This window comes from Quercus suber, unplaced genomic scaffold, assembly GCF_002906115.3.
Source record: "Quercus suber isolate HL8 unplaced genomic scaffold, Cork oak 2.0 scaffold_215, whole genome shotgun sequence".
Classification (NCBI taxonomy): domain Eukaryota; kingdom Viridiplantae; phylum Streptophyta; class Magnoliopsida; order Fagales; family Fagaceae; genus Quercus; species Quercus suber.
The window spans coordinates 883,993-897,591 of record NW_027069673.1 but is presented as its reverse complement, the minus strand read 5'-3'; the positions used below and the strand labels follow the sequence as shown (position 1 = coordinate 897,591).

The window sequence follows — 13,599 nt, the reverse complement described above, 5'->3', positions numbered from 1 at the left end:
TGTTGTATTCCAATTTCAGTCTTATTTTTTGAATGATATTTCGTTTTAAATAATTGTTGTCTATATATGTATACAGAACAGTTGAGCTATAAAGCCTTTTATTAGGCTTGAATCAAGAATAATTGATATGTCTTGATTCAAATCAGCAATGCTAAGACATGCAACATGTACAAAATATGCTATATGTTAACATCTAGAAAAATCAATTAAAGGACTTGGTCTTATACCTTATTCAAGGAACCAAATCTTATCGTATCTATCGAAATTACGTTCAAAATATCCATCTCATAACATAAACAAAAATAGTGTTAAGATTCAGTAGTGAAAAAGCCACAGGAATAGCTACATTGCTGGAATAAAAATAATAACAATAATAATAGTTAATATTGATGAGCATCCATATTATAACATCGACACCACTTGAGTACAAGAAAGACTCGTCTGGCACTGGAGTTTCTTAATGAAAGAGAGGAATATGTATGTCCTATATATACTGAATAACAGGCCTGATCTAATAAACAAAACCTGTTAAAATGGTAAAGCACCATTTCTAACTGTAATCAGCCAAATAACTGACTGAAGTACACTTTGAATTAGCTCAACTCTTTGCTCTCTCAATTCCATAACAGCTTAAATTCCAAAAAAAAAAAAAAATCAGGACAAACTTCAGGTAGCAGTGGCTTCAAAATACATAGCAAGCATTTGAGGCATGATTCAGAGGGGGCAGATGAATGAGTTTTCTGTCAACATGGCAGGAGGCGTAGAGTACTTATTTATGTCTTCTTCCAAAAAGCTCATGTCATTGTTAATGGGGAAATCCAACAGCATCTGCAAAGCACTGTCCGATGAATCTTCTAATTCATCAGAGCTTGAGGTATCATACCCAACCATCATTTCTTCAGGGTAGGATTTGCAACTCTTGCACTCATTATCTTCATTTTGATTGCTTCCTGCAATTGAGGATCCCAGTAAAATGGGGCTAATCTCAGTTGTAATGGCTGAGATTGATCCACATTTTGTGGATGAAGATGCCTGAGAAACTGGACTCTGGCATGCAGTTTTATCCTCCCTATTGAACTTTCGAAATGATTCTCCAATTTTCGAGTTCCAAATGCGAAGAAAATAGTCAGAATCAGTTTTTCCCAGAGGAATTGGATTGAAGAGTGATGACTCCCTTGAAAGCCTGGCCTCAGCTTCAAGCCTAGCACTCTCCCATTGTGCCATGTGGCGAGTGATAGGGGAGGCAGGTGCTTTTACAGTCGTAGAGCAAGAGGTAATGAGCTCATGTGTTTGTGGATCAAGGCCCATGCCCATGAGTCGCTTCTTCAGGTGTGTGTTCCATAAATTCTTGATCTCATTGTCAGTTCTACCTGGTAGTTGAGAAGCAATAGTAGCCCATCTGAAAATTTTAGCAAGTGAATTAATAGGGCACAAGGTTTATAATGCAGGTTCCAACAAATTCACTCTGTAATAGTTCTAGCTTGATTTTGATATACAGCAGCAGAAGTTCGAGTTCTAGTAGTGTTTGATGTCACACGAGAAAATTGATTGCTAAAGCATAAAGGGAATGCAGATTAAATTATCATTGTTGCAGCTTGTTTTGATTCTTGAATGTCGATTGTGTATGCATTACGAAACAGGACAGTTTCCAAACACCACTGTATTATTAGTTTTAACTTTCAAGTCGCATTAACTTTTAATACATGCAGATCAACCAAGCATGTGGCTTAATAACCCCTCCGAAGACAGTAGAACCCATCAGAATAATGGTCTCGTCAATGTTCTGTCATATGGTTTGTGTACTCCCTACTTTTATAGTTTTTATAGTTTGAAGTCCTGCAAATTAGGACTCATTCTAATAGCCAGAGAAGTCATGATTTAAATGCAAGCAAAGGAAGCAAAATGAAGTACCGGTTCCCAAGAATTCCATGAAGCTGTATGACAAGCTTCTCTTCCTCTTGAGTAAAGGGACCACGTTTAATGTCTGGTCGAAGATAATTTGTCCACCTAAGCCGGCAACTCTTCCCACAGCGAAGAAGACCTGTACAAAAAGGAAACCCATGATTTATAAAACTAGGGAGTTGATGTTGCCGTGGATATCTTGAACAGTATAGTAAATTTACTCTATAAAGTGGCAGATTGGCTTTCAAAAGGAAGCACTATCATTGGATTTTCAAAATACATACAGAGAAATTAGAGACAAACAAACAACTATAGTGAACTTACAGTAACACAAGCAAACATAGTAATCACATCAAAAGACAAAAATAAAAAGACAAGTTCATATAAAAGTACGGGCATAATCGTTTTTATATTAAAATTACTTGGAGAGATTCAAAGAGAGTAAGTCATTTACAAAGATGACAAACAACAGATGGCCTTAATAGCATGACAACTCTGTTTCCTAGCTTTTCTTCAGTTTTTCCAGCAACCAGACAGCAGGGTGCTAACCCAGTAACCCTATCAGTAAACTCTAGCAAATTTGTTTCACTGGTATGGTATATGTGAAGCATATAGAGGTTTACTAACACCCCATTGATGAGCTTTCTAATTAAAAACACTAAACAGTTATATACCATACCAAAATGTGGCAACTGGCAAGGAAATTAGAAATCACTTTTCTCAGTCTTTTCCTTATTTATACAAAGCCAGTTTTCTCAAATTTTAGATAGATTATAGTACAACACAAGCACAGCAAGGCGCATTCAATAAAACAGAAGTCAAACTATGGCAATGATTCGCATTTTCAACAACACCACTGCTTAAAAAGCACATATCAAATTTAAATGCGATGAGTTGACTTAGTTAGATGTTCGATACGAAGTCAAGTCTCAAAGCAAGTCTATAGCATCTTACTAGCACCTTGAAAGTGCTGAAATGCTTTGGAAAGGAAAAAAAAAATGACGTGGAAGTTGTTTTTCTTGCTCTCAGACTCAGAGCACAACAAATGCAAAAATGAATCAACTTTTACTTCAAAGCAAGGAAAGCGCTTCCACAGGTTTCATCAGGCAATGACTAGCCAAACAGTACCACCATAAAGTAGGAACACTCAAACCTGCAAGCTTGGGGAGAGACCTCCAGCTCCCATGCCCACCATTTTTCTTGATAAAATCAACAAGAATCTGATCCTCCTCAGGAGTCCATGGCCCTTTCTTCAACCCCTTTTTGTCACAACAAGGTGCCCTTCCCATATCCCCTCACTCACTAAACACCAAAACAACCCAAAAGCCCCAGTGTCAGACTCCACCACCACCACAAAACACTAACAAATAAAAGATCCAAGAAGACCCTTTAAAGGGATCAACTCCACCACCACAAGACTTTAACAAAAAAAAAGATCCAAGAAGACCCTTTAAAGGGATCAACACCACCACCACAAAACACCAAAAACTTATGACCCAATAAAACTCCACAGACCTTAAGACACCACTAGTAGCAAACACCAACAGTCCAACACATACAAGCGCCAAGAAACACTTATAAAGCCAGAAACTTTCAGAGAAAAATTTCAGAGAGAGAAGCTATAAATGCTAAAAACATTTATGACAGTATATTTCTAAGGGGAATTCGAAAGTGGCAATAAATGTCGTGGGCTTGCAAGGACGATTATCAGCGAGTTTTAGGCTGGCTTTTGCAATAAATGCTAGTACAGAGACATTGAGAAATTGAATCATCATTGAGAGAAAATTTTGCACAAAACAATGTTAAGAGAGTTAATGGACTTGCTCCTTTTTTGAGGTTTTCAATTGCACAGAACTGCTATGAGAGAGAGAGAGAGAGAGACTGCACTGTAGAAGCTAATAGTGAAAGCATTTATGGTGCAGCTTACTATTCTAACACAGAAGACAGAATGGGTTCCAACTTCCAAAGAGAGAGAGAGAAACATTAATTCACCGACAATGACATGCATAGTACAGACACACCATGAAGTTACTTGTCATGCTTCTTGATAAATCTGAATTTATAATCTTTTTCTCTATATAGTATTCATAATTTTGGTGGGACTCTCTCAATTTTATTGCCAAGTTACCTCATTTGATCAGTTATAAAACCAGGAGTGCAAAGGCAAAAAAGCTGTTTTCTTTAATAGTCTCGTAGACTTTTGTGTTATTAGTCTTTCTTCTAATAAAGTTCTTGATCCTTGATTTTTAAAAACATTGTTTGGTTAGCGAGAAATGTAAACTAACCCCAAAAAGAAACAAAACCGATGTGTGCTCTGTACTGTTATAGCTTCTCTGTGGCTCTCTTTCACATGATGGATTTGAAAGAACATTGAGAGAGTTAAAGCTCCAGTGGGTGGGTGAGAACATGCAAAGAGTTGGCACGTGGCCAAAGAAGATGGACACGTTAAGAGTCGTACAACGGCGCGTGTGCGAATCATTTGTACACGCGCCGCTGAGAACTGTTTGTCATTTTATGATTTTAATGATGTTTTTGTATGAGAAAAGTGGGTTCTGTTTATGTTTGATTGTTGAGACAATTGCAGCAAATAGTCAGAGATGTCAAAGTAGGTAACATGGCAACTTCAATCTATGGCGCTTATAATAAATGTGGTCAATTGAAAAACAGAGATTCCAATAAACGTTACTATTCTCGTTTGTTTGTTTGACCAACAGCTCTACATTTGTAAACTCCCTACAATTATGTTTCTATGTCGTTCTCATTTATAATGCAATACACGAAGTCTTCATTCATGTCTATTATAACGAATTGCAGTCAATTACACACTAAAACAATAAAATAGCATGCACCCAATTTACAGAAATGAATGTGATTCAGCTAACTTTAAGTTTGTTAACCGAAATTCACTATCAATAATAGAGGTTTCAAGCTTCTCAAAAAAATAATAGAGGTTTCAACCACACCAAAATAAAAAAATTAAAAAAATAAAAAAATAAAAAACTAATCCAAACAAAATTCTAATACAAACAAAAGGTTTCCCACACTAATACAATAGGCAAAATGTAGTCTTTAATACAAAGTTTTGCTTTAAATTCTCTCTCACAAAAGCAAAATTACACCACCATTTTATTTATAGGAACTTGCACACTTCTCTACTTCTTTTTCTTTTTTAATGTGGAACTATCAGTTTTAAAAAAAAATTATTATCCTTCTAAGCGTCGATGTGGGATTCCAAAACCAATAATGATTCTCTGAACTTCTCCCATCATTGATTGAACTTAACAGGAGGAAAAGATATGCTTGCTAAAATGGCATTACCAAAATACATTTCAAGAATTTAATTCTAAACTCATCCTGTAAGGTTACAATTTGATTCCTAAGCTCAAAATGTAAAAAAATCTAAGCCCAAAGAGTCCAATATAATGAATTTGTAGAGAATGGGTTAAAAAACTAGACTCTAATGAATTAGGTAACAATTATAATGGATCCAGATAACCAAAAAGTAAAAATAGATTGGTTTTATCCAAAAAGAATCATCATCGGCACAATCTGAGGAGATCAATTCTTTTATATATCACTTGAATTAGATTACAAGCACAGTTTTTATTGCTACAGTGTTTTTATCTTAATTCTCTGATCTCCTTTCCTTGGGGCATTTTTTTCTATTTTATACTATATTCCTTCTTTCATCTCTACCTGCCACATGTAGATTAGATTGCTGGTGTGGATTATTGTCCAATGAGCACCTTCCTGAAGTTTTTAGGAGTAGTTGTAAGGCTAAAAATTATTGTTCAAATATCACATCCTCATTAATACAACCAGAGAGTTGGTTACAGAACATTCAATACGATAGTAGCAACTTTCTCTTTAATATTTCATAATTTTTCTCTGTCCTGTGCTTTCATGATGTATATCTTTATCAATAGAATCTTTTGAAACGTTGCTTCTAGACGGCAGTCTGCACCTTCTGACCTCTGATTTGCCCAGCTGAGAAAGCAATCCTCCTCGAACCACCTTCTAGGACCATCATGACCAGTCCCATTTCTTTATTCACTAATGCCAACTTCCATAACAACATTTACCTATCCTCGGATTACTAGGCATCCTCGGATTGGGCCTCCGGCCCAATATATACTACTAGGCCTATCATCCCTACACATTCCATTTATAATTGAAAGACCTAAATTCGTACCAAACTCGTGTCTTCAATGTAAGTAAGGTCGAATAAGAAATAATGATATAATTTTTTTTATTTAAAAAAAAAAAAAAAAAGAGAAAGAAAAAGATAATGTAGTGATGTACACTTGTTTATATAAAACCTCTAGTTTTGTGTAGATAAAATTAATAATAGGGGTTATTATAATACTTCCTCCGTCCTAATTTATTTGTCCTATTTAAAAAGTCAAACTTTTTAAGGAAACATTATTTATTATCTTGTCCACCTTATAAAAATGTACAAGTTTATAAAACTACTGTTAAATAAATTTATTAGCTTTTTTTTTTTAAGAGTTATTCTTAATGAGGCAACTAAAAAGGTTCCCCAATTTGATTGATTTTTTAAATATTTGATAGTTTTCTTTTCAAATAGTTTTGAAAATAAAGTAAGGATATAATAGAAACATTAGTAAATTAATAACTTTTATTTTTAGAAATAGAACAATATTTTGGGACATCCCAAAATGAAATAGAGAGCAAACAAAATGGGACAGAAGAAGTAATTTAATTGTATAGTCCAATAAAGTTTTGAGTACCTAAGGTGTAAAACTCAAACATTTCCCAATCGGTAGCAGGTTTAAAATTTTGAACCCCAAGTCCTTCTTTTTTTTTAAATCCCAAACCTTTATTTTTAATGTTGAGTACTCAGGTTGGGTCGAAAACCTATTAAAATCAATCTATTGCTATCCCTATTATAAAATTGTTGTACTTGTAAATACTCTTCCAGTTCCACTATAATTACAAAACAAACACTTTCATTAATAAATATTGTCAAAACCAATTTTTGCAACAAAAATGAAACCTAGTTTATTTTTCTGCCACACTATTTGATTTTGTACATTGAAAGAAAAATTAAAGTGAAATTTCGTATAAATTTTATCCTAAATTATGTTTGGGACTTGCACAAACATCATATTTTAGTTTGATAGATGATTGAGTTGAAGTGCAAATAATGTTTAATTAGTTTGCATTTTTCTTTGTTTATATTTTATTGACACTATAAATAGGAGTTGTTTAATATTAGTTCAGTTTTGAATATTAAAATATTTTTTCTTAAAAAAAAAAAAAAAAAAAAGATTCATACATGAACTCCCTAAGCATGGAATTCTAGTTCATCCGTGGAACTTACATTTATTTAACAAATGGGAGATGGGCAAAGCTTCAAGTGCGCTAGAATGTTGGATGGGACATGATGTAGACATGTAACCAATTATAAACACATATCGCATTGAGTTTAATACATTGAAACACTGATGCAAGGTAGATCCAAAAATGAACTTCGCTTTACAAGCATGTGATTTGCCACTTGGCATTTTTGGTTCTTCCCTGAGAAGATAATTGGGGTGAAGAATTTGAACATTAGCTGTCTTCGTTAGAAAATATTAAATAGTGCCAACTAGCTAAGTTACAAAACTTTTGGATGATATTCCTAATAAATATAACTTTATCTTTTGAAGTTTTGAGTGTTTCTCTTATATATACAAAAAATTTTCACAATAGGTGATGTGGTGGGATGTTAGTGATGGATAAAAAAGTAATATCAATTTTGAACTAGGATGAAACTAGTAAAAGTTTTTTAACTCAACTGCTACGAAAAAAATTTTGTAATTTTTTTTTTTTGTATTTTTAACATTTCTAGTCTCTCATCACCATACCGTGCGTTTTAATTTGACAACTTTATGCTATGTTTGGAAGCTTTATGAAAGAGGAGAGTAGAGGGGAGTAGAGGGAAAGAGAGTAGTGCAGAGGAGAGTAGAGGAGAATGGTTATCCTCTACCTTTTTTGAATGTTTTTGAAATTAAGTAAGTGTGAGGGGAATAATTAGTCTTTTCATTTGTAATTTTGTTAATATGGTAAGGGTAAATTTGATAATTCATTTGATCAAGCATTTTTATGCTTCACTCTCCCTCCAAATCTCTCCAATTTGGGGGAATTAAAAATGAGGGGTTAGAAGTAGTTCAAACCCCTCTAAACCCCTCCAAATCCCTCCTCTTCTTTCCTTAAAAAACATGAACAAAATTTAGTTACAAAATTGGTTGTAACCTTAAACTACAAACTCACTCAATAAAATAAATATTACTGCATATTTTGAAAATCTAACTGACGAATTACATGTTCTTTACGCTCTTAATACATGTCAATTTTTGTGTCAATCGGATATTATTTACTATATAATCTATAATTTTATATTTTATACATAATTTTAAATTGGCGAAAAGCACATTTTAGTCCCTACATTTTCAGGTGATTCCTATTTTAGTCCCTATATTTTATTTTTACCGTTTTTAGTCCCTATCCTGAAAAACGCTTCCCGTTTTGGTCTCTACCATTACATCAGAAACGGAAAATGCACACGTGGCAAACGGCAGAATTAAAAAATATTAAAAATATTAAATTTTATTTTAAAATAAAATAAAATTTTAGTTATCAATAATTTTAAAATAAAAATATTAAAAATTTTAGTTAAAAATAAGCTCTTCATGTTCTTCCCCCAAGAACGTGATTGCCCAAAAAAAAAAAAAAAATAGAGCAAAGATTCAAATTTTAACAATCATTTCTGGTGTTCTCTTTTCAGTCAGGTTATCAAAATAGCAAAAGAGTAAACACGAATAGAACACAATGCATTTCCATATTAGATCTGATGCAAAACCCAAAAGCTAAACTAGATCTAGAACTTAAATCAAAATCAAAATCTAATCTAAACCAAGTCCCACGCCGATTCAAAGAAGCCCCAGCCATCGTACACATCCCAACACCACTGAAACAACCAACCCACACCAATTCAAAGAAGCTCCAACCACTAAAACAACACAGCACCACTGAAAACCCACACCGATTCAAAGTCGAACAAGTCCCAACCACCGAAACTAACCCAACACCACCGAAATCAAGCTAAACCTGACTAAAGAAAGAACACCAGAAATGATTTGATTTAAGTTCATTTTTTTTTCTTTTTTCTTTTTCAGTTCTGATTCTCTCATTCCATTCTTCCCCCTTTCTCGTCCCTGTCTTCCCTTTCTTTTCTTCTTTTGTTTGTTTTTTCTCTCTATTTTCCCCTGAATCAAGCCTCTGTGGGTCTCATAGTTTGGTAGAGCTCATGGTTTGATGTGGCAGATCGAGGTGGTGCCATGGTGGTGGATCGGGGTGGTGCCGTAGTTTGTGAATCGGGGTGCTCGCCGTGGATCGGGGTGGTGCCATACTCGCCGTGACTAGGCCGCCGTGGGTTTGTTGTTAAGAATTGCTGGTGGATTGATTGGGTTTTCCTGATATTGTGCTAGATTTGTTGGGTTTGTTGGGTATTTTAATGGGTTTGCTGGATATGTTTGCTGTGTATGTTTTATTGGGTAGATATGAAGATGGAAGGAGAAGGAGAAGAAGGTGAAAAGCAAAGGAACGGAGGAGTCACGAAGACCGTGTGAAGGAGATTTTGATTTTGATTTAAGTTGTAGATCTAGTTTATCTTTTGGGTTTTGCATCAGATCTGATATGGAAATGCACTGTGTTCTATTCGTGTTTACTCTTTTGCTATTTTGATAACCTTACTGAAAAGAGAACACCAGAAATGATTGTTAAAATTTGAATCTTTGCTCTATTTTTTTTTTCTGGGCAATCACATTCTTGGGGGAAGAACATGAAGAACTTATTTTTAACTAAAATTTTAATATATTTTTTTTAAATTATTGATAACTAAAATTTTATTTTATTTTAAAATAAAATAAAATATTTTTTTAATTTTGCCGTTTGCCACGTGTGCATTTTTCGTCTCTGATGTAACGGCAGTGACCAAAACGGGAAGCGTTTTTCAGGATAGGGACTAAAAGCGGTAAAAATAAAATGTAGGGACTAAAATGGAATCGCCTGAAAATGTAGGGACTAAAATGTGTTTTTCGCCTTTTAAATTACAAAAACTTGTAATTTAAAATTTTATTGATAACATAACTATTGATTTTTAATTTTCTTAAAATTTTGCAAATATTGAGGATATAAAAAGAAGATGTAATATAATGGTAAATTTGTCAAAATTCATCTCAAATAAAAAGATATTGAGTGAGTTTGTAACTTAAGGCTACAAACAACCAATTTTGTAACTAAACTTTGTCCAAAAAACATTTAAACAAAGTAATTAAATTACTCTCTCTCTCTCATTTTACTCTACTCTCTCTCTTTCTCTGAACATCCAAACATAGCATTAATCTCCTTCCGTGACAGCCGACAGCCGAACAAGGGGAGGGGAGGAGTATTCCACAGTCCACATTAATGAGGGCTGAAAATGAAGGTACCGAATTCGCTTTATAACAATATTTATTCGGCCCAAAAAGTAAAGTACATTTGCCACGCGGTTCGCTATTAATGAACTACATGTTTAGTGTGGATTAGGGTTTGTTCCTTTTATTTTCTTTTTAAAAAAAAAAAATTAAACATTATGTATTTGTTCAATTATGTTGTCGGCGAGTCATAAGTATTATTACAATAATTCAGATATAGCCCACATGCGTAGTATCTATGTTTTATTTCTTCTTTTGTCCTCGGCTATTTATTATTGTGTGCAGTGACCACCCAGACGATTTTTGTACCCAGGGGTTGAAGTAACTAGTAATATGTAGGGCATTCCTAAAAAAGATTAAAATAAAAAATAAAAACGACAACAACAAAAACTATGGTGTTCTCTTAACAAGCTCAAAGTTGCTAACTGCAAAGCAAATAAATTAAGAAATATTAAATATTAAATAATTAACTATGACATATTTTTTGTGGGTACTTGACTCCGCCATTATCAGGATTTTGTTCACTTTGAAGAGCCAGTCCCTCACGAATTTGTAATCTACGATCGAGTGAAGGCAAGCCGATGAGGGTTTCATAGTCTCAGCCCCAAGGCCTGGAATCTCACATCGGAAGGATTTCCCTCCCACTAGCGCTTTATATGCTTCTGTGCACTAGTGAAACCCTCCTCGGCTTGCCTGCACTCAGTCGTAAATTACAAATTCGTGAGGGACTGGCTCCCCAAAGCGAACAAAATCCTGATAATGACGGAGTCAAGTACCCACATTTTTCTAAATGAAAAAACTAAGACCTATAGCATAAATTCAAGGCTGAAATCCAATTTAGTTTTTGATATTAATTTCCATCATCAAAATAATTCTTCTCTTCTTCTTCTATTTTTTTTTTTTAATTTTTAAATACTACATCCACATCTTCACAAAAAAATCTTAGTTGACAAATTTCACCACAAAAATTACTTTCTTATCCACTAATAACAACATGCTATATAAAATTTATTGTGAATGTGTTACGAAAATATTGTGAACATTTTTTTTTTTTTTTTTGTATTGTCTTAATCTCTCAAGTCAATATAGGCACTCCCCCAAATCTGTTAGTAAAAGAAGATTTTTAAACTTTTTTTCCTTTTAAAAAATAATATCCATTAAATAACAATATCTATTAATTATCCTATCTCATAAATGTTTTCTATTATATTTTTATTTTTATTTTTTAAAAAATGTTTAAACAATATCATTTACTAACAAATCAAATAACTGAATTAAATTTTAGCAAAATTCAAAGTGATTGTGTTCTTCATATTTGTGTTTAATTAAATTTTACTTCTTGAAAAAATAAATCAAATATCCTTTAGTTTGTACCCTTAAAACACTTGTTGACACAATAAGTGCATTACCATCAAGTGTACTTGGCATTTGACACATCAAACACTAAAAACAGATCATCATGAGGTGTGTTAAATGCCAAAAAATTATGAAACATACTACAGTACACTCTCATCTTTGGCATAGTACAGATGAAAATGGCATATGGTGTTTATTATTTTTTATTCATCTTTCTCTCTCATTTCAATTAAAATATCTTTTTATCTTCACGTTCAGCCACACATTCACTGGTTCTCCATCTCCATTCTCCCATACTTTTTGCTCTACCCTCTTCCCTCTTCCCTTTTGCTCTATTCTCTTCCCATTCATGAATCATGAGCCACCACCAAAGTGGAGACAAGCAGACCTCACCAAGCCGCTGCCTAGCTATGACCCACAAACCCGACCACCAACACAGCCACACTGACCCATCCCAACTGCTACAAGCCAACCCACATCCACAGCAACCCATGGCCTGATCAACAACACACAACCCAATTGGAACTCATCCCAACCGCCATAAACCAACCCACCACATCCACAGCAACCCATGGCCTGATCACCACGCCACCGTCACCACGCATCGGAACCTCCCACCATTGGATCTCTCTCAATCGGCCTGCAGTGGTGGGTTTTGCTTTTGGGTTTGTTTGACTTGGGATGGATTTTAGGGCTTGTGAATGTGGTGGGCAGTGGATTAGTTTTGGCAGTGATACTGGGGTTGTGGCAGCTATTTGGTGGTTTTGGTGGTTATTTTTTGGGTTGTAGTGAATTTCTTTTTCTTTTCTTTTTTCTAGTAGTAGTTTTATATATGTATATATATATATATATATAAAGGTGGTGTTGGTAGATGTAGATTTGTGCCTGTGGTGGCTATTAGTGTTGTTGCAGTAGTGGTTGTTGATGGTCATTGTTGCGGCTGTGGTGGTTGTGCCGTTAGAAGTTAATATATTATTTTAATGTGTTTTAAATATTATTTTAATGTATAAAATTAAAGAATAAAACATGTGATTAATGAAATATTGTAAAATAATATAATAAAATAATAAAATAAGCTTTTGATGCATCAAAATTGCATTTCTTATAAAAGAGTCAATGATAATGCTCTAATAATACTCTGCTTCCCTAGAAGAAACAAAAAAACACAAACATAATGAAGATCGACAGAAAAAGGCATACGCCCACGAAAAGTTATTAATCAGGAATGGCTTGGTGTATTATTTATTATAGGCCGGACTGCACGCAGCCCCATTGTCCTTTCTTATCCTCCTCCATTTTTTTTTTTTTTTAAAGAGTTAATCAATTATTCCTATACCGAGACAACAATAATAATGAGTAGCACTATAATAAGGATCCGATAAAGATCCAGAATGAAGTAAAAGAATACATGAAATCTTACTTGGGCTAACCCAAACTATGCCCCAAACAAGAGTCCTTCAAGGGATGGGGCAATACCTGGCCGAGCTCCGTCCTCCGAAGTCAGAATAGTATATATCCTAAATGAGCTCAGGAAACCCGGTCTGTGCCAAGGAAATCCTCAACTCAAATTAGAATGTTCTTCAAAAAGAAAGGCAGAGCAATTTTTTTTTTTTCCTTTTTAATTTATTTTAGTTTTTCTGCAGTACATTCGAACCAGGAGCCACTATATTCTTATCCTACTTGGACACTATTTTTTCCAGTTTTCGAATACTCTTACCGTGCAGAGACTGGTCATTTGTCAACCTGAGGAACATAAGCCCATCTGTCACCAGCATGATTGTACCAAAAAAGAGCTATAGGGAAAAAAAAAAAAAAAAAAAAAAAAAAATGGATTTCTTCCGCAAGGTACACCCCTCAACGG

At 34.2% G+C, this 13,599-nt stretch overlaps 1 protein-coding gene across 1 annotated transcript; it reads right to left on the bottom strand.

Annotated features, from left to right (window-relative positions):
* Positions 1-356: 356 nt before the first annotated feature.
* Positions 357-4,097, bottom strand: LOC112007704 (transcription factor MYB17). Its single transcript, XM_024040071.2, has 3 exons — positions 3,056-4,097; positions 1,912-2,041; positions 357-1,399 (listed from the first exon to the last, which is right to left on the bottom strand). The coding sequence occupies exons 1-3, from the start codon at positions 3,189-3,191 to the stop codon at positions 715-717; spliced, it is 951 nt and encodes a 316-aa protein (XP_023895839.2). The 5' UTR covers positions 3,192-4,097; the 3' UTR covers positions 357-714.
* Between the last annotated feature and the right edge of the window lie 9,502 nt (positions 4,098-13,599).

Bases quoted from the DNA above. Each gene is read 5' to 3' on its own strand.
- LOC112007704 (XM_024040071.2), bottom strand. From the start codon at position 3,191: ATGGGAAGGGCACCTTGTTGTGACAAAAAGGGGTTGAAGAAAGGGCCA. The intron at 2,042-3,055 runs GTTTGAGTGTTC...CTTTTTGTACAG, and splicing joins GTCTCTCCCCAAGCTTGCAG to GTCTTCTTCGCTGTGGGAAG. The intron at 1,400-1,911 runs GTACTTCATTTT...TAAAATTTTCAG, and splicing joins CATGGAATTCTTGGGAACCG to ATGGGCTACTATTGCTTCTC.